The sequence below is a fragment of the Lemur catta genome, chromosome 1 (assembly GCF_020740605.2).
Source record: "Lemur catta isolate mLemCat1 chromosome 1, mLemCat1.pri, whole genome shotgun sequence".
NCBI lineage: Eukaryota > Metazoa > Chordata > Mammalia > Primates > Lemuridae > Lemur > Lemur catta.
The window spans coordinates 94,088,136-94,109,959 of NC_059128.1; the positions used below are offsets into that span (position 1 = coordinate 94,088,136).

The window sequence follows — 21,824 nt, forward strand, 5'->3', positions numbered from 1 at the left end:
TGAGTGGCTGAGGCAAGGGCCCTGGGGTGAGGGGACAAAGAGGGAGAGACGCCAGGATGACAGAAGAACAAAGGAAAACAGGGGCTCTGACCCCTGGGGGACCTGGAACCACATGGTCCTCTGCTAGGTGATTTCTAAGTGATGCCCACCCTCAAAGAGAAGGAATCTTTCTGAATGGGTTGCCTGAACATTCGCTCTATTCTGGGCTAACTAACGTCTGCCTTGACGCAGCTCCTGGTCAGAAGCCCCACTGGAAGTAACACCAGCAGCCCACGCTCTGATTCCTGATTCTGCTTTATTTCTCTGCGTAAGGAACTCTGCACAGGCAATTCAAATTAAAACAAAATAAATATATGAATATTCATGTAAAACTGTCCTTTCTAATGAACAATTATACACAATGTACAATTTCATGTTCACTGGGTGGGTTTACAAAAATGTCTCATTCCCAACTAAAAATGCACCAAAATGGTTCCATGCAAACTTATCAAAAGTGACCAAAAATATGGAGGGAAAAACCTGACTGAAAGCACTTTGTTTTTGTTTTTTGTTTTTGTACAATCACAGAAAAATAAAAACATCTAATTTCTTTGTTACATTTAGAGTAACTAAATGTGGCCACTGTTTATAATGTCGGTTTATGTTCCTAAAACATCTATGTAGTTACCATAAAAGTATATCAACATCAAATTCGAAGTGAGCATTACTGAGAAAAAAGGAGGGGGTGAGAGCACCCACGGTGGTCAGTAGTCAGTGTCGGAGCCCTCGGCATTGTCCACATTTCTCGAGAGCATGTAGTTGTCCATGTCGATCGAGCGGCAGTTGTTGATGGCGTAGCGCAGGCGCTCGGCCATGATCAGCTGGCTGGAGTAGGGGGGCAGCCTCAGCTGGAAGAAGCAGGTCTGTGAGGTAGGCAGACTGTCGTAAGGCTGTGGAGAGAGACCCAGAGCTGTGACTGCAGGCACTGCGGCACCTTTTGGGGAGCAGGGTTACCCATGACCACCCTCCCAAAGGCTGGAAAGCATCTCTCCCTGCCTTCAAGATGGACTCTGTGGACTGGACTGCACACTCAAGTCAAGTGGAAGCAGGGACTAAGCCACGGCAGAAAGAGAATGGGTTCTATTGTCCCATGGCCCTCAAGGCTCTTGGTGAAGATGTTCCTTCCTCTCCTCACTCCCCCAGTGCTGGTAGGTATAAGGTGAGAATAAGCCCTGACTGGCAGGACTGCTTGGAAGAACATACTCTGCACGGTGCCTGGCACAGAGTAAAGAGTTTGTTCCCATCTACCAAGAGGATGCAGACTCGAAGCCAGCTGCAGGATGCAACAGAGCAGGCAGAATGGAAGGAACAATTGTGAGCTGGCTGGGGGAGCTGCCTTCGCCCCTCCCTTTCCCCTTGTGTGCATTCGGCCTCTTGTGCACGTGGCCACAGCCCACAGGTCAGATGAGGAAGGAGCAGTCAGTTCAACCCTAGTCACTCCATTAAACTGATGCTGACGCAGTCATTTAAAATGATGATTATGATGACCAGCAGCAAAACAGAAAAGTGTTCAGGATAGATTAGGTGGTTAAAAAAAATCAGAATAAAAATTCTAGATCCATCATGCAAAAATATGTATGACTGAGGCAAAGACTAGGAGGAATTACACCAAGGTGAAAATGGCTACTACTAGAGAAATAGGATTATGTATGTCCTCTGTCCCTCCCCACAAACACAACCATTTACCAAACTATTTGTAATGATAGTAATGATATTACACTGTTTTTATAAATTTTTAAAAATTTGTTTTTTACAAAAGAACCTGCCCTCTCTTTTTTGCTTAAATTCCTTTTGCAATTGGCCCTCCTCAGAGCCCCACACCCAGGTGAGATGCATCTCCACACAGTGGGAGGTGGAAAGCCCAGTGGCCCAGATGTACCCGAGCTCTAAGGCAGAAAAACTGAAAACAGCTAGGAAGGGAGGTGCCACCAGGTGGCTCTGATGACTTAAATGTGGGTACTGGAGAAAGGAAACACCCACAGTAGACAGTCTTCTGAGGCTGACACCCCTCAGGCAGGGAATTAGTGGTAGATTAACTCCTGGAATGGCAGGGGTAGCCTAGGACAGATATAAGGCAATGGTTGTTTCCAGAGCTGAATAGAAGAAATTTCCTTCTGCCTACATCTCTCTGAAGCAACAACACAGATTTACAATTTATAGTTCTTGGTAAGTCATGCAGAAAATTTATGGAAAGGCTCTTTTCATAACCCTTCCTGCACGTGGCTTTTCCAGCGAGCCTAGCCCAGGGGTAGAGCACAGGCCTGCAGCTCAGGAGGCAGCAGGGAGAGGAACAGCTTTGGCTACAGCAATCTCCAGGAACAGTTTCTGGAAAAACACCACAAAGGCAGACACTGAAACTAACAGGAAGGGCCCTGGTGTGAAGAGGCCCTAGTTTCCTTACTGTTTTCTGAATAAACGGCATGGGCCCTGCTTAGGGGACTGCCTGTCTCATGTGGGAGAGGGGCTCAGGACGAATGGACTCGGAGGGAACAGAGACATTTCCTAACTTAATCCAGTAAGTGCCATGTTCAAGGTGCGTACCGCATGTTCAAGAGATGGACAGAAGGAGGTCTGGCTGGCTAAGTCTGCCTTCAGGAATGGATGGGGGCACAGGAAAGCATCTAGGAAGGCTTCCTGGAGGAGATGACGTTGGCATAGCATAGGGCTTATAGAAGGAATAAGTGCTTTCCAGGCATAGAGGGAAAGGGATGTCAAGGAGAACTTACTAAAGCAGAGGGAACAGCTTACACAAAGTCACAGAAGTTTAAAAACAGCATGGTCTGCTGGGGAGAAAGGCAAGCAGCCCATTATGGCCAGAACATGGTGTCAAGAGCTGATATCAGAAAGTGGGGCAGAGGCCAGCCTGTGGAGGTGTTTAAGGCAGCTAAGGCCACTGGCATTTATCCTGGAGTCAACACAGGGGGTCCCTGAGAGGAGGAGAATGACAAGGCCAGATGGGTATTTCAGAAAGACTCTGGAAGCAGCGTGCTTTTCATACTCTAAGCCCTTTTATTCCTAGGCCATCTGTCAGAATGGCAGCTGGGCTGTGGCGCACCGGCTGGGGCCTCTCCCCAGGCCGCAGGGCAGCAGCTCCGCCGGCCCCGACGCACACAAGTGGGCGCAGAGCACGCGGCGCCGCTCCCCGCATCTTCAGGTGCATTCTGGAACATGCCCACCAGTTAACAGTCAGTATCTTCATGAAAACAAACAAGGCCCCAGTGTACAAGTTACATAACAAAGAGAGGAAATAAGAGGCAGAGGCAACATTATGATCCCTCTGCCAAATTCAGCTTTAACTCCTAGAAGATACTGGAAGATTTAGGGAAGGTTGTTGAAGTATGCTTTCCATATCCATTTAGGACTCTTTCATTGAATCTAAGTGATGCTTCTGAACAAATTTTTTTCTTTAATCTGGAAATTCCAAACATTAAGCACGAATTGGCGGCCTATTGAGGCAAGTTTTCCCAACGTGCAAGCAATAAGGGCAGACATTATCAAGGAAGAATAGCTTACTTACCCTATCAACCTTCATGATTTGGAATCTCTGAGAAATGTCAGCAGTGTTGGCTGGTAGTCGAGATCTTCCTGACACGAACCTCATAAAAAGCACCCGCTCCTCGTTGGAGAACTCCTCCAGTGTGTGCCAGAACCACTGCACCAGCTGATGCTGCTCATCCACCTCACGGTACCGCACCACTTTCTTCAAGACTTCTACAGAGATCTCAGGCATCCCACACACCATCTGCTCCAGCTGTTTTGCTGTGAGGAGGGACAGCAGTGGCACAGGAACAATCCAGGACATCCCTTCTCGGACCGCAGCCACCTGCTCCCAGGAAAGGTTGTTCATTCAACAAGTGTGCAGAAACCTGGCACCCAGCATGGGCCCAGTTAGGCTGGGCACCATGCACTGCCTGCTCACCTGCTCCCTAGACCCTTCACTTGCCCCTCAGACCTCTAGGCATGAGTGCCGGCGAACACGGCTCACCCTCCTTGCCTCTGAACCCTTGTTACAGCTTCTCCCTGCTGTGGGACTCTTACACTCCTTCCAGTCCCAGTTCAAGTCCAACTTAGGAGTCTGCCTTCCCTCCCCCACAAAACCCCAGCCCCTGGGGGCCCTCCCCAGTGCCAGCTCCACTCACTCATATTCCCAATCACACGTGGCCATGTGCTGCTAAACTGCTACGTGTGGGTACTTCATCTCCTCATCAATGCAAGACGTTCTTGGAGGATTCATCTAGCTGTCTACTGTTTTTATAATCTATATTTTTCTTTTGAAAATAGTTGTATCCTTTTTGTAAAAATTATTTGTGCTCCTTGTAAAAAAATTTGAAATGTACAAAAAGGAAAGTAAAAATGGGAAGTCCTTCTTTAGGAAAGCAACAGAAAAGGCAAAGAATTTGGTCAGGAGACTTGGGTTCTAAATCCCAGCTCCGCCACTAACCAACTCTTTTACTTTCATTTTCCAATCTGAAAAATGAGGCAGATATCGCTGCTCCCACATGACTCTGATGAGAATTTTATATGAGCAACTACATGAAAGTCCATGTGACTAGGTAATCAATCATACTGCTATGTTCTCTCAGCACAGTCCTGCGCACAGTCCAGCTGGGGAATGCCAAGGGGGAGCAGCCAGAGCTGCCTTGATGGTCTGTTTAGAAAGTTGTCTCCTCCAAGGTTGTAGTGCACCCTTCCCACGGAATCATCACTGTTCAAGATTTGTTTCATAAATACTTCTTCACTCTGAGCCAACTCAAAACTATCTACAATTAAAAAAAAGTCTGAGAAGCTGAATAGGGGCCACACCTTGGGGAAGTGGGTAACTGTGAGATGATGGATATGTTAATTTGCTTCACCACAGTAAACTTTTTAGTAGCAGTATGTATTCCATAACATCATATGGTATGTGTTAAATATAGAATATGTTTATGAATAAAAAATAAGATTTAACCCCATGTTCCCCTAAGGATCCGGGATTAGCAGTGAGGACAGTCTCTACTGATACTAAAGGGAATACCCCAGCCACATTCTGCCAAAAAATAAGCTGTCATGCCTGGAAAACAAAAGCTGTCTGGAAAAAAATGAGGCTGAAGTATGGGGTTGGCTGCTTAGAGGTGGCAGGGGGAAAACTGGGGACAGCTTTGGGATGAATACTAACTTCTAAGAGATGAAGAGGAAGGGAAGGGCTTGTTACGGAGAAAGGAACAAAGTCAAGGCAGAGCAGAGCACAGCTGATGGAGACAGGAGTGTCAATCCAGCTCTCAGACCTGGGAGAGCCCCTGGGAGAGCCTAGGCACCACCGCTAAGCCTGGTTTGGGATTCTGGGCACTCAGTGCTTTCTTTTGTGAAATGGTGACAGTAATCCTCACCTCACAAGTAACTATGGGAAATACTGCATGTGAGGGTGTCTGGCACCATCCCTGGCATGCAGGAGGTGATCAATACATTTTTAGTCAATTTTTTACTTTCTGAATATTAAAAATATTCATGAATTGGAGACAAACTGTAAGCCCTGACTATGTAAACAGCATCATTGAGAGGACCCACCTTCCCTAAGAATATAGTATTCTGACTAGACTTGGCCCAAAGCCAAAGTCTAAGAAGGAACCAGAAGTGAAGGGTATGGAATATGTATACTTCAAATTATTACACTTCTACAGCCTCAGAGCCTGGTTCCAGCTCTTGAGAAGACCCCAACATATTCTGCAAATAAAATATTATTGACATGGGTATTAATGATTGCATAACCAAAAGAACCATTTTTGGATATAATATTCATTTCTATGGTCACTCATTCATACTCCCATCATTTATTAAATGTTTATTTACATGTCAGCACCAAACAAGTATAACTCAAAAACACACTCTTAATTCAATATCTTACAAGTTAATTGAAGAAACAAGTCCCAAACTCTGGCCACAACATAGAAAGAAGTATGTGATATATCTTGAGGAATTTCAAAGTAAGGTAAAAGATCTCTACAGGTTAGTGACCTGGAGGAAAGCCAATATGTGGTGGAGATGCATTCTTTAGCTGGGGCTTGAAAAATTGCAGCAGGAGCGGGAAAGTGGGACTCACATGGGATTATAAAACTAGCATTTGGGGGTTCATTCACATGGACTCTGACTAAACCAACTGGAGTGGGGACACTGAGTTGGGGAACAGGAAGACATGAGGACAAATAGGACTGAGGAGGAGTAAGAAGACAGGGTCTGAATGCAAAGGTCAGAGCTTGGCCTTGATTAAGGGCCAGGAATAGTAGCTCATGCCTGTAATCCTAGCACTCTGGGAGGCCGAGGCAGGAGGATCACTTGAGGTCAGGAGTTTGAGATTGCTGTGAGCTAGGTTGACACTACAGAACCCTAGCCTGGGCAACAGAGTGAGACTCTGTCTTAAAAAAAAAAAGCCCTTGATTAAGGAGATAGAGAACCCAAGGACATGGCCTGAGAAGCCTCTGAATAGGATCTGAGCTATAGATACAAATAAATCAACACAGTAAATACATATGTCAGTTCTCGTTTGGGACAAATCCAATCATTTACATGTCCCTCCTGAAACGTGTCATCTCACCTGTCGATCCATCTCGTGAAGCCGATACTCAATGGCCCTCTCCACGTATTCCTTCCTATTGGAAAATGTGAGTGGGATACTATTTCCACCAGGGATTATAGGAACCATTTTGCCATCAGCACTCTGGCCAACAAAAGAATCAAGAGGAATCATCTAAGAACAGAATAATAAAGAATTTTTATTACACAGTAGAAATGACAAGAAAAAGTATGTTCCATACAAACATAGGACAATAGTAAGAAAGTCAAGATTTTTAAGGATGAAACAAGGTGAACAAGAGAGGTAAGACTGATCAAGCTACGTGATCAGCTGGAATGTGCTGACTCCTCTGGCTGCAGACTGAGTCTTTCTGCCTCCAATTTAGGCCTATTGAATTCTGGTCACCCCAGGCCTCCCTGTCCACCCTGGTTCTCCACTCTACTAGGCAGAAAATGAATTAAGGAGGAAGGAGCAGAAGCTGGGGGCTGGGGTTGCGCTGCTGAGGGCAGCAATGACACAGATATGGCATGGATCATCCAGACAGCAAGTAGAAGATGATGTCTGAAATTTATACAGAAAAACTCTAGTCTGCATATAGAAGTCAACAGCAGCAGAAACACGGACCAGCCAGGATTTACCTCATGGAAACTCTCCTCGGTAATCCCACTGTCTTCAATGTGAAGAATGCTATTGAGAGTCTGCACGTAGAGCAGATCCACCTCCTCCAGGTCCTCCAGGGTGAGCGGGACACAGCACAGCTGCTTCCACACCAGAGGGGCCAAGTGGAGGTCCAGAGGCTTCTTTGTGCGAATGGCAACCCCCATTAAAATCCCCAAGAATTTAAATTGCATTAAGTGTTCATCGAGGCAGGCAGAGGGGTTAAAAAGGAACCTGCAGAATTAAAGAAAATATTTCAAACAAAATTTTCCTCATTTCTGTTAGAATAAGTTACCCACAATTAATTTATTTATAGCTACAGCATTAGTCTACACCTATGCTGTTCAATAGGATAGCCATTAGCCACAATGGCTATTTAAATTAATTAAATAAGATTTTCACAATTCAGATTTTTAGGGTTCCTAACCACATTTTGAGTACTCAACAGCCATATGTGGACTGTGGCTACTGTTTTAGACAGCACAGGGACCCTATTTTGGGGCAAGCAAATGATCTTAAGCTACCTGCTCCAGAATGCCATATTTACTAAAATCATTTCATTTATTATTTACAAGTCCATGAAGCAGGATCTAAAATTCAACATTTTGCAAACATAAGGATAATATGTAATTGCAAATACTAAGTGATTTGATAGCATAATAAAGGTTTTTAATGAATTTTGGTGCAGAAAAGTCATTAAGGGGAGGCTATGTGAGCCTTCAGAAACAAAATAAGTCAGGTTTTCATGATCAAGTCTATGTAACCACTGAGTTAGTCTCGTAAGAAATACTAAGTCTCGGCCGGGCGTGATGGCTCACGCCTGTAATCCTAGCATTCTGGGAGGCCGAGGGGGGCGGATCGTTTGAGCTCAGGAGTTCGAGACCAGCCTGAGCAAGAGCGAGATCCTGTCTCTACTAAACATAGAAAGAAATTATACGGACAGCTAAAAATATATATAGAAAAATTAGCCGGGCATGGTGGCGCATGCCTGTAGTCCCAGCTACTCGGGAGGCTGAGGCAGGAGGATCGCCTGAGCCCAGGAGTCTGAGGTTGCTGTGGTCAAGGCTGACGCCACAGCACTCTAGCCCGGGCAACAGAGTGAGACTCTGTCTCAAAAAAAAAAAAAAAAAAAAACTAAGTCTCGATGGAAGTGCCTATTCCTCATCTGTGACAAGAGAATAATAACAGTTATCTACTCCTTAGGGTTATAATGAGGATTCAAGGGGATAATATATGTAAAGCACTTAGAACAGTGCCTGGTACACTCAAGAAATGTGAGCTATTACAATTAATATTACCATTATTTTAGACATTCAATAAACACTTGCTGACTGCCATACCTGTCTCTATTGTAACCCACTTCTGCGGTGGCATTGGGAGAGGGTATAAGAAGGTCAACTACACCAGTTTCAAGTTCCTGTAGAAGAAAGAAAAACTTTTGTTGAGAAATGACAATGAAATGCATCAAGAGAATGAACCAATTACAGTAAAGACCATACTAAACAGAGAATATTTTGAGGAATTTATACTGCTATTTGGCAACCAGCCATCACTATACTTTACTTTTGTGGTTTTGATTTAAAATGAAATTAGGAAAACTTCCATATCGAAAATGTCCTGCAGTACGAAGAACCAAGATGAGTGAAAAAGTCAGTACAGGAGTTGGGGTAGCTGTGAGAGAGTGCAGTGATACTTCAAATAGACTCAATAAATGATAGTCAAGCATTATTTTAGTCACAGGATTTATCAGAGAAGTTCTGATACAAGGCAAAGCTGTAAGGGACAGAGCTGATCTGGAAGCAAAGCTGCCAATGAGGTTCTTAAAATTTGAACTGGTCTCATCTCTTTAACACTTCTGGTTCTAATTCCCCTGGAACCTGGCAGTTCTAAAAGCACCAGAATAAATCAAGCACATCGGTGGTTCTGGATTTGTCCGTTACATAAATGTACATATGTGTGGTTGTTTCCTCTGCCAATATTCTAGCACAACAGATGGTGAGTCATTGGTAGATGGCTAAGCACTGACCTTTATGTATAGCAAGGTATCTTGACAATGTATTTCACAAACCATTGCTCTAATTCACCAATATATCACTAATAGCATTACTCTGAGACTCAAATACATTCTTGCTACATTTATAAAAACATGGCTGACAGAATGATCCCTGAAAACAGCAAAATGGCCACTGTATGACTAGATGACTCAGCAGGGGACACTGCATGAATATACCTGGCACATCTCTGTGATGGTGTCATCAAACACTCCTCCAGCGTCATCGGCCCCTTCTCCAACCAGCTTAACCTTCCATGCTCGGGAAGGGAGACGGAGGTCTGATGCATTCAGCTTAACCACTTGTCTCGCTATTTGGACAAAGATGGGCTTACACTTTCGTCCTCTTTAAAAGAAAGGAAGAAGGGAATGAAATATAACTCTCACCAACTTTCCCAAATCACCACAAAGATCACGTGATGACATCTTCCCATCAGTGAATGAACAGGCCAGTTTAACAACAGTCAAACACTGTGCTAGGCGCATTGTAACCATTGCATACCAATGTAAGTACTATTACTATCTATCTATCGTACTTTACAAGTGAGGACGTTAAGGCTTATAGAGACGAATGTTACTACTAACATTCCAGCTGGTTAGTGAAACATACATACATATGCTAACCTGGTTGATATCCTCTTTACAGTAATTTGAGGTCCATAGTTTTTGCCCTGAACCATGGTTTTTCCTATGGAGCGCACCATTGGGAGAGTGTAGACTCTTGGGGCTAACAAAGGCCGAAGCTGTCCCTGTACGATGCCCCAAGTTCCAGCATTATAATGGGATGTGCTATTCTGTAACAGAAAGTAAGGTTATCAGAAATGGTATAATTTAAGTTTAAAAGAAATAACACTTCTCACTCTTAGAACCCACATTCTTTTTGAAATGTACTTTAAAAGCACAAACCTGGGTATTTGTAACTATTAGTAACTTCTAAAAAATATTTTTTCTGATAAAATATATAATTAATATTTTTAAAAATCTTAGAAAATACAGAAAAGGACACACACATACAGTAAATGCAATGATCCATAATCCTACCTTATAGAGATGACCCCATTAACACTTTGATCTACTTCCTTCCAGTTTTCTTCTGTGTGTATACATACATTTTTCACATTGTGGGGATCATACTGTTTATATAATTTTGAGTTGCTTTTCTCATTTAACTTTGTATCATAAACATTTCTCCAACTAATTACAATTTGCAAACACTCCATTTAGTGCTGCTGAGTATTCTGCTGCCTGGTTGATTTCTTATTTCTAACAGTGATTTGTCATTATCTCTCATATGCCCATGACTGGGTACCCAAAGGATTTTTGATTAAGTTTTACAAACTTGTACACACTTTGGCAGGCACACCTACACATTAAACAAACACATACCCATAAACAAAATTGCCAGCTTATTACTGGGCCATGCTATAAAACAGACAAATCAGCCAAATTTACTTTAATTTCCCCCATTGCCCCTCCAGAGGACCCAGAATACTCATTTGTAAGGAAAGAAAAAAGTATCCTAAATTTCTCAGATTAATTTATATAACAACCTTGACTATGGTTCTAATAGCTTTGTGTGCTTATGTTTTAAAATCATATATTTGACTTTGTAGAAATACATGACATGCTTAGGCATTTATACTTTCTCAAATGTTGGACAAACCCAACACAGAAAAAATATCACTCTGTGCCCAGCAGCATGATGACTGGTATCTGGACTGTCCCTAAAACAGCAATGAAATGGGAATAGAATTGTCTTTTCTGCTTCTCTTGGGTACTGAGAGCAAAGGAAGTATTAGCCGAAAAGAATTTTCCAAAGGCCAAGAGAAAGGCCCTGGGGCCTGGTGAGCACGTCATGGATGCTGCTTTCCAAGCCAGCCTGTTGTTACCTGGTTGTTGGGGCTGAGGTTCAGTAGCCTCCAGGACGAGTACATGAGGTCAGAGAAGTGGTAAAGCAGCCGGAGCCTGGCCCGCACGGTGTGAATGCTCACCTCTCTCAGCACCCCATACTGGGGGGGCACTGCATCAGGCAGGCCCAGTTGCAGAGGTACTGACACACCTATTCAAAAGGCAAATAAGCACTTGTGAAGGAAAATGCATTGCTTTCATTTTTCATATTTGGAAAAATTTCAAACACACAGAGAAACTGAGATAATTATACAATAGATACTCATTCTCACCACCTAAATTCTGTAATTAATATTTTGCTATATTTGCTTTTTCTTATGTGTATCTATTCCTCTATCCATCAGTTCATCTTAGTTTTTTTGATGCATCTGTGTAGGTTTTTAAATGTCTTTATTTATCATTACGGAAACCTGGTCTTTTCTCCTTTAGTTTCCCATTTAACAATGGGACTTAAGCAGTTCCTTCACATACATACATAAAGCAAGCTGAATTCTTCCTTGTATATTTAATAACTGTCATTTTCATAATAATGTGAGATACAGGCAAGGACCAGATAGGCAGTTCCGGAAAATGTAAATGGGCAACTTAGCAGAACCACCTCCTATACAGAAAGACATACAGATCTGACAGAAAGATCTGTGACAAAATGAAAGATATGGGTGTATGATTCATGAAGGCTTTTTACTGCAATAATAGCTCTGTAAGAAGCAAAGACTACAAGAACTGCATCCATGGCTATCCTCTTATAAAAACACATAAAAGAGTAAAAAGAAGATACTAACTTACTTGAGTTTCCCATGAATAAAGATTTCTGTAGCTTGATTCCCACTATTGTTTTTTTTGTTTGTTTGTTTTGGTTTTTTTTGAGACAGGGTCTCACTCTGTTGCCCTGGGTAGAGCGCAGTGGTATAATCATAGCTCACCACAGCCTCAAACTCCTGGGCTCAAGTGATCCTCTTGCCTCAGCCTCCCAAGTAGCTGGGATTACAGGTGCACGCTACCACATCCAGCTTAATTTTTCTTATTTTTTGTAGAGATGGGGGGTCTCGTTGTGTTGCCCAGCTGGTCTCAAATTCCTGGCCTAAAGTGATCCTCCCACCTCAGCTTCTCAAAGTGCTTGGGATTACAGATTTGAGCTACTGTGTTCACATGATAATTGCCTAGCCAATTCCCACTACTCTTAATAAGAGCCAACATTTACTGAGTACTTTCTATGTGCCTGGCACTAGTCTAAGAGCTTTGTATCAATTGATTCACTTACTCCTATAGTTCTTCGCATTAGGTGCTATTATTGCCCTCATTTTACAGACAAAAATACTGAGTCTCAAGGTCCCTGAGATCATATATGGAGGAGCTGGGATTCAACATCAGCAATGTGGTCCCAGAGTATGAACCTTTAACTGCCACACTGTATACAGCCTCTGCCCTGAAGTGGAAGTGAAATTCCTCCGAAGCCACTGAATACCTGAAATTGTCAGTATGCAGGCAGCACTGCTCACTCTCGAGTCTGTTAACTAGAAACCATCTGTCGCTCGTTTGGAATCTATCAGGCAGTCCTACTTTGCTCTCTTAGCGTATCTAAGAGAAAAAAATCTCTATGGGGAGCCTTCCCCAAAGACCTGTGGCTAAGAAGTAGAAAAGTTAGCAAAAGGGGAAGAAAATGTTGAGCTCTCAGGCATAAGGTTGCTTCAGAGAAATTCTAGTGCCTTAGACATCAGAGGATGGTAGAAAGGAAGGGTTTGAGGGCCTGTGTAAGAAACAGCCCAAATATGAATAAATAAATAAGAATGATAAATGCCATAATTAAGGTAAATTTACATTTGTAGGGAATGGAAGATAGATCCAATGAGAAGGGGTCCACAATTGGGTGTTAAGTACACAAATATGCATTATATTTTCTTTAAATCTTTCTGTAGAACTCTAAGGATTACATAATAAAAAGTAAAACAAACAAGAAGAAGCTATAAACAGCCCACAAATCTTGCTACACATGGAGTAAAATGTCAGCAATTTGATTTGCCGTGCCAATGCACAGACATCATGTTTCAAATGGTTAACTAGGGTGAAGAATTTGACAAATGGTCTCACTCTGTTGAGATAAGGTAGAGTGGCTTTTAATCTTTATTCCTAACAGTGGGCCTTAGAAAGCTATAATCTGACATTTTTTAAAATATATAAAAATACTTCGTTGTTTCTCTGTAATTATACATTTTTGCTTGCATAAATAATATGTTTTCTTCTTTTGAGGGTGCAAAGAGGGACTGCTTCATACTGAAGTCAGCAACAGAAATGCCTGCTATTAAAGTACTTACAGTGCTGGTAGCACAAAGAATGCTTTGGCTGCATGGGGGAAGGCTTATTGGTTTTAGAATGATGTTGGATGCGGTCTGGAACTGGCAAGCAGACAGCGCAGCGGGGTGCTGCTAAAAGAGAAGCAGCAGGAGCATGGATATTTCATTCCTCACCTGGTGCTCTTGGTGGGACAGGTGGTGCTGTCCATGCAGCACTGTGGCAGCGGCCAGCTGAGATCTGCCTAACGTTCTTCCCTTGCAGAACCGTTACCAGGGTTGGTTCTCGAACATGGTTGGTGTGGCCTAGGCCGAGCTGGGAATAAATTACAAGTACACAGAGATTCAATTAGAAAAAGGAAGAGAGAAAGTCAAGATGATGAAATTTGTCTTAGATGGTAACAGATATAAATAAGTTAATATCTGTACCAAGCATCAGCATCAATAATGAAATAAATTCTGATTTTCTCTATCATAATGTTTCTCACAACTCAGACTGTCTCCTAAAAACTAAGCTACAATGAAGCCATTCCAAATCTAGCAGATGAGTCCTTTTCTGAAAAAGCAATGAATTCTTGGAAAGTTAAAAAATAACAGAATGATTTATAGAGCTTTTAGTTAAAACACACTGATTTCTGTGTAACAATAAATAAACATAATTAAAAACATACATGGAAGCACATTCTTATCTCCAGATCTCTATTCTTAGGGACACCCAGTGTTTCAGCAGCTAAGCAACCCAACATCATTAGGCAGGACCATGTTGTGGCACTGACGGGTACTCCCAAAGGTGTCTTCACATTAACTCTCCAGCTTCTGTTAACGTAGTGATGAGACCACAGGAGCCAAATTGAGGCTACTATGAATAACGCTAGATCTTAAATTTAAGGGTACCTGGCCTAAGGGAAGCCAGACCCAGAGAGGACTGATGGAGGAAGGGGAGGTGGCTCTGCATGTGGGGCTAAAAGCCACTGTCTCATCAGCAGGCATCTCAAACGTCTCCCACCAAGGTCTCTCCCTCCTCCATAGACAGAGGAGGCTGAACACATCAACCTCTAGAGTCTTTTCTCAATCTCTCAGAGGTGCAGTTCACTCTTCTAAACAATGGGGGCGACGACTTCCCAGATTAATTGATGCTCCTAGGACCTAATCTTATGTATTATTGAAGTAATGGTGACAACGATGACAGTAGCAAGTACATAGTGCTCCTTACTATGTGCCAGGCATTTATCAATGTGTGTAGATACATATATACTCAGTTGTTCTTAATCACTCTGCTATACTGCCAGATTTTTTAAAAACCATGGTGTAATACTGCCTTGGCCACAATCGGGAGAGAGAGATATGCATAACTAGACTCACAAAATAATTAGTCCCATGGCAAAGTGATGTGCCTGGAGCATTGTGGTAGATATTATGAGTTTCCTAGCTTATCCCTTTCCCAAATGAGGAATGTTGTCAGATTTCTAGACTATGAGAGTAGCAAGCAAGATAAATATTTACCTGCCCTTCTGAATTGCTCCCCCAGGCATACACATCTCCATTTGATGCCAAAGCAAGTGTGTGTTCAGCTCCAACTGCCACATCTTCAATGACCACTCCAGCCAGGACAGGAATTTGCTGTGGTCGATTGTGATTACGAGCACGCCCCTCTGGCAAACCTATCAAGCGATCTGAAAAAAATAGCAAGACAAACTGTTATGGATGGCACACCAGTCCTTTTATATTTTCTAATCAGTCCTTTAACTTTTTGTGGTGGAATAACAATGACATGTAACTCATTGGGGCAAAGGTTGCTATTCTGGGAAGGTATACCAGATTTTGAGTAAATAAAAAGTTTGTGACTGTTTCTTTGCAAAATGTCACAGTCTCTTTATTCACAAAAATAAAGAAAACTAAATCTCAAATCAGTAGCTTATTTCAAACCAAGAGGTTCCTCCAATATCCTCATATTGAAAGGACTGGCACATAAATTCACAAAGGCCCTCAAGTTTCTTGTATTCTTAAAAACAAAAGTCATTCAACTTGTCTTGTTTTCAAATTTCCACCCAACCACTCCTGTTACCCTGCCAAACTTCTAGAATACGCTAGCTAGCCCCTGCTGCCAATGTCCTCTAAGACCATTTGGCCTGGTCACCTTCTGCCACCTAACTTCACTTTCACCACTGCACTGAAACTGTACTCTCAAAAAAGCAATGAGTTATCTCCTAACTGCCTACCACAGTGGCCTTTTCTTAGGCTGCAGCCCATGGGAACACCACGTAACCTTCTGGTAACGTGGCCTCAGCTCTTCCTACTTCACAGAGACTCTGCGCTGCCCTGGCTCACCAGCTACCTCTCTTACCACTCCTTTCAAAGCCAACTCTCCCAAATCCTCTTCCTGTGTTTCCCTGGCCTTTACTCACATTCCCCAGAGTTCTATTCTCTTCTTTTTTCATTCTATACTCTCACTCTGGTTTCTTAGATCCTATTAATAGGGGTTTAACTACTACCATTTTGCAGTTAATATCTCAAACCTACGTCTCTATAACTCATTTTTTTGGAATTCTAGCTTCAAATTCTCAATGGCCTGCTGGACATTTCCATACATTTATCTAGGGCAGATGGCCCCATCCAACATAACTAAAACTAAGCTCCTTAACCCTTCCCCACAAACCAGCTCATGCCCTCAGTCAGTGGCATCAATGTTCTCCCACAACTAGAAACTTCAGGTATGGTTTACTTCTTCCTCTTCCTTACTCCTGTCTCACACACCCCTCAGTCACTTCAACTTGCCAAGAAGTTCCATTTAAGAAGGTGAATATATTGCCAAGAAGTCCCACTGTGAATGGGACTTCTCAAGATTTGAACCATGAATGTTTATGAATTCCTCCAATTCCTAAGATCTGTAGCCCCAATCTCTAAAAGGGACACAGAGGAGCTCTGGTGGTCAAGGTAGTATTTGTGGCAGCATGTTGGAGGCAGTAGAAAGGAGGAGGGGAGGGACCTTGGCAGGGATTCTTCTAGCAACAGTGAAGGCTCTGGCATAAGGGACCTTAATGGGAAGTGGAGTTTGTCCTTATAACAAAGTTCATAAAAGCAGAGCAAAAAACTAGCTAGTGAATGATGGCCATAGTGGCTATTCACCAACCAGAACAAAAAAATAACTCGATTTAGACCACTTTCTATAACACTGGAAGGCAAATGTTCCTGTAATATATGGGTACACAAAACAAGCAATGTAATCTGCAAAATGCCTTACCTTGACCAAAGGTATACACATGGCCATCTTTGGTCAAAGCAACAGAAAACTGAGTTCCACAAGCTACCTTTTTTATTCCAATTCCACAAAGGACATCCACTTTCTGAAAAATAAAAGTGTAAGGCACAAACTTTACGAAAGAAAAACAAAACACTCTTGAATTTGTCTACTGGCACATATAAAGAACTATCTTCTAATAAAAATACTAATTGTTACCTACCTGTTCCACCCAAATCCACACTCCTAATTGTTATTTTCTCCTACTGCTCTGGAAATTAACTGAATTTAGGGCAGGGAGTATGCAGGGGCAGGGGAAGTTTGACTAAAATTCCTAGGACCCCATGTAAAGTAGCAGCATTCCTCTGGGCAACAGAGACCAAAGAGAAACCCTTGACCTTTTAAAGAACATTGCAAAACCATGTAAAGCCATGGGCTGCTCCCTGTTAGATTAAGTATTTTAGCTTTCACAGGTGACAACAGCTGCTTTATATGTTCCCCAGAGAAAGCTTTCCTGCTTCTCTGAATCCCTAGCTGAATATTTACTAATCTAACCATCAAGATGTCACAAACAACATATGATGGTTGATCTGAAGCTGAATATAAATTGAGGATATGTAAATTACACTGCTTATTAAATCTGTCAGGAAAACCCACATAAAAGAATTGCATAGGAAGTCTGCACAGCCAAGAAATCTTCCATAATTTGAAAAATAGCTTTTATTAGGTTATTCAGTACGAAATGTCTGATTTCCTTAAATACTAAGTTTGACAGTTGATATCGCTGACATTTCACTTTGACACTTCTTGTTTTATTTTTATTGTGACGGTACATCCTCAGTCTTGCAAACACACATTGTGGCTTATGATTATCTTTCAAAAAAAATTTTAGAGCAATTTTTGTGAAATCATGGGTAAGTCAAAAATTCATGTTATTTTCGAATATGAGTTCCGCTATGGAACCAATGCAACACTGATAGCTCAAAATATCAACAAAGCGTTTGGGAAGAATGTGGCTAATGAATGCACAGTATGTCGATGGTTTGAGAAGTTCCATTCTGGTGATTTTAATCTTGAAAATGAGCCACGTGGGTGACCTGAGACCAAGGTGGATAATGATGAACTGAAAGCTGTAGTGGAAGCAAATCCATCTCAACCAACTTGTGAATTAGCAGCAAGGTTTGACATTACTATTCCAACAATATTGGACCATTTGAAACAAATCGGCAAGGTAAAGAAGCTGGATAGGTTCTGCATAAATTCAATGAGCGTCAGAAGAGAAATCATCTCGAACCTTGCCTTTCTTTGCTGTCACAACATAAAGGCTAAGTATTCCTAAACCGTATCGTCACATGTGATGAAAAATGGATTCTTTTTGACAATCGTAAGCTTTTGGCACAATGGTTGGATAAAGATGAAGCATCGAAACACAGCCCAAAACTGAATATTCGTCAAAAAAGAAGTTAATGGTGCCTGTTTGGTGGTCCAGCCCTGGTATTATCCACTACAGCTTCATGACACCAGGTCAATCCATTACAGCAGATGTCTACTGCAACCAATTGAATGAAATGATGAGGATGCTTGCAGTTAAGCAGCTGAGATTGGTCAACAGAGACAGGCTAATCCCCTTGCGAGACAATGCTCAATCACGTGTCACACAAACAATGCTGCTCAAACTACAGCAGCTGACTTGGAAACTCTCTGTCATTCACTATTTTCACCAGACCTTGCAACAACTGACTACCACTTCTTCCAAGGCTTTGGACCACTTCTTGCAAGGAAAAATATTCAATTCTCAACAAGCATGGAAAATGTCTTTCATGCTTTCCTCACCCACTCACTCTCCAGGCTTCTTCGCTGCTGGCATAAACAAGCTACCGTTAAGATGGCAAAACTGTGTCACTAGTTTAGGCACATACCTTGATTAATTGTATTGCTTCTTGTTTGAGATATAATAAACTACACTTTTGATTTGAAATCAGACATTTCAATTTATTTATGCCCTCGTATTTCCTTTACATTGTTTTTTAAAAGCAGATGCATACCTGTATAATTCAGTGCCAGTAATAAGCTGAAATGGCAGTTGCAAGCAGAGGATTACAAAGGATCGCTCATGGTTCCCCCCATAAGACAACCTAGAGATATGTTTCTATTTCTTCTCTGCTGCATTGGAGGTAGCCTCACAGTGTTCAGCCCATTTATGGAGACAGAAGCTTATCCTTGCAGAAATTTTATATCCAGTTTAGATATTAATGGCTTATTTAAAATCAAGACCTAGGATGCTGGGCATTCAAGAATGAGCAACAGAAGCTTCTAAACTTCATTATGAATTACCAAAAATGTTAAAGGTAAATTATTTCCAACTAAAAATAAGTACTGACATAGATGAAAACTATTTGTTGTCTGAAAACCTAGATTTAAAGGCAATACTGACCTGAGGTGAAGATTTTGCAGTGGAATTTCCTAAGCCTAGTTTTCCATAGTCTCCGTCTCCAAAAGCCCACACCATGGAGCCATCTGTTGACACTGCCAATGTGTGGTTTAACCCACAGGCCACCTGAGGAAGTAACAGGGTGTTCGGTAAGACAAACCACAAGACCTAAAACACATACCTCTGTTTCTGGGATCCTTTTTCTCTACTTCAGTGAAAAACTTGGCTATGTTTCTAAAGATTTTTATTGGCTTCAGAGTATACTACAATTTCTGACCAAAATGTGTCAACAAGAAATAATTCCTACTGTTTAAAAAGAACTTTTTCCCTCAAGGTGAAATCTTTCAAATATCTGTAGCTAACTCAGAATAAGAGAGTATAAAAGATGGGAGGGGTAGTACATATAACTCAAAAATACTCATTCACACTAGAGAGTATCTAAGGACTGATGTGGAAAAAGACAAAAATATCTTATCTCCTTTTTAAGAGACACTCTCAATGTATACAGGACAGGGATAATTACTGCTTAAGGCAGTAGCTACCAATGATGCTGTAATTCAGCCATCCAATTCAAGGCTACCAGACAGAGAGGAGCCACAAATATCTGTTTAAAGGTTTTATAGCAAGTGGTATTAGTACTTTATAAAGGGGCTTTTAAAAATATTCACATTCTGAAATAACGGTTTTGTTTGTTTGTTGTATAATCAAACAAGTTGACATAAAATGTGAATTTCACATTGGGGAAAAAGTGAAACATTATTAAATAGACCAATCAAAATGTACATGAGGTTAAGTATAACTGGCAATACTGGTCTTCTTGAAAAAAGAGTATCAAACTGCACATAGAAGAAATGAGAAACGATGATTAGCAGGAAGATCTTATTGACTTATTCCATGCCTGTCCAATCTGATATCCCTCCAGTGCAGTCACTCTTTCTGGTAGCTTTTTGTTAGAGGTGTTTCCAAGACCCAGACGACCATAGTCACCATTCCCAAAGGTAAATAGCTTGCCATCTGAAGTTACCACTGCTGAGTGCTTGAAGCCACAAGACATCTAAAACAGAACCAAGGAGAAAAAAATTAAGAGGGGATACTAAGAAAAAGATCAATCAGTCATTTTTGGTTATGAATGTAGCAATAAAGTTTTTTTACATAAACTTCATTGACAACTCAGGATCTTCAAGACCAGTATATTCCATCTGCCCACGTGGCTCTCCTGCTCCCCAAGTATGACCTATCTCAACAGTCTCAGGAAGACCAAGCTAAACAGCATACCTTGGAATTACTGTTGCTACTCTTCAGCTGTGTACAGACGACCTAGACTAAATGATATAATGAATGGGGAAAGTATTTGTAAACTATAAGATGTTATGCAATTTTACAGTATTATTTTAGATCACTAAATGCTTTTCCAGAAAATGCATATGAACTTAGCTTTTATAACAAAAATGATAAGTTAAAAGCAGCATTTTCCATTTATCTGTGTATCAAGAACTGTGCGGCAGGAGCTGAACCCCACAGTGTTTCTTCTGAGGGCCTGCGGCACCCTAGCTTGGGCCAACCAGCTGGCTCAGGAAAAAAAAGTCCATTCTAACACCAAAGCCTATTCAAACTTATGGTAAGCTCAACAATGAATCTGAACATCCAAAATCAGTGGATTTCTTATAATCATTGTGTAATATATTTTTACTATCTTTCCTGTTACCTAAATTTAAGAACCCTATTCAACAACTAGTATATTTACATTCAAAGGCAAACTTATTCACATCCTGCCTGACCTGCACCACTTCTTCTCCTTGTAAGGCCTCGATCTGCCTGGGCCGTCGCTGCCTGTCGCTGTTCCCGTGGCCAAGTTTACCATAGTCACCGTCTCCCCAGCTAAAGACCTCACCACTTTCAGTCAGGGCCATTGAGTGCCCATCAGAACCACAGGAAGTCACCAGCTGGGTCACCACAAAGCCTGGAACACAGCAGAAACCCAACAGGAGTCACTGGATGTTAAAACTCTCCTCTTTACTTGCAGCTGCTGCTGAATACCCTCAAAATCAAAAAATGCCAAAATGGTACTATGGAAATAAGAATAATTTATTTAATTTTAAATCAAATTTGTAGCCATAACCTAGAAAATATGGGAGCAGTCACATAAATAATGAAGATGACAAGGAAGAGGATGATAGCAACACTTATAGCCATTTGACTATGTTCTGGGCCATTCCTATAAATGCTTTACATGGATTATCTCATTTTCTATTTTCACACAGAACCTATGAAGTGGATACTAACATCCTTTTTTTTTTATCACAATGTTGTTTATTATAGAAAGATATCATAAATAAACTAAAAATCCAAAAGTAGAATAGGTTACAGTACAAACAATGCAGTATTTTGTATACATAAAAAAATGTAGAGAAAAGATATTTATGACATATTAAGGGAAAAATTAGATGAAAAATACAGCATATAGTTCACCAAAAGCACATGTTAATACAAGAAAGTACACAGCACGACTATTAATAATAGACTCAAACTGGAACCTATACAAATGTTTATCAACAAAAGAATAAACTGTGTTATATTCACCCACTGGAGTACTACCCAGAAATAAGCATGGATAAAGTACTATAACATCCTCACTGTTTTATTCTGCTTTTTGAATTTTAATTTTT

General features: G+C 41.4%; 1 protein-coding gene across 8 annotated transcripts in view; it reads right to left on the reverse strand.

The window, feature by feature from the left end:
* Positions 1-276: 276 nt before the first annotated feature.
* HERC1 (HECT and RLD domain containing E3 ubiquitin protein ligase family member 1) overlaps positions 277-21,824 on the reverse strand; it is a 191,763-nt gene continuing 170,215 nt past the window's right edge. For 7 of the 8 annotated variants that reach the window (XM_045540891.1, XM_045540861.1, XM_045540869.1 and 4 more), the window contains exons 65-78: positions 20,937-21,118; positions 20,057-20,212; positions 19,162-19,284; positions 16,731-16,833; positions 14,993-15,162; positions 13,667-13,805; positions 11,183-11,352; positions 9,918-10,087; positions 9,474-9,639; positions 8,584-8,660; positions 7,225-7,477; positions 6,608-6,760; positions 3,557-3,862; positions 277-929 (exon numbers count right to left, since the gene is read on the reverse strand). In XM_045540891.1, the coding sequence (XP_045396847.1) occupies positions 744-929; positions 3,557-3,862; positions 6,608-6,760; positions 7,225-7,477; positions 8,584-8,660; positions 9,474-9,639; positions 9,918-10,087; positions 11,183-11,352; positions 13,667-13,805; positions 14,993-15,162; positions 16,731-16,833; positions 19,162-19,284; positions 20,057-20,212; positions 20,937-21,118 (2,354 nt within the window). In that variant the 3' untranslated portion in view covers positions 277-743. Of the gene's footprint in view, positions 930-3,556; positions 3,863-6,607; positions 6,761-7,224; positions 7,478-8,583; positions 8,661-9,473; positions 9,640-9,917; positions 10,088-11,182; positions 11,353-13,666; positions 13,806-14,992; positions 15,163-16,730; positions 16,834-19,161; positions 19,285-20,056; positions 20,213-20,936; positions 21,119-21,824 lie in introns of those variants that run through there. The other variant, XM_045540892.1, reaches the window with a different exon arrangement.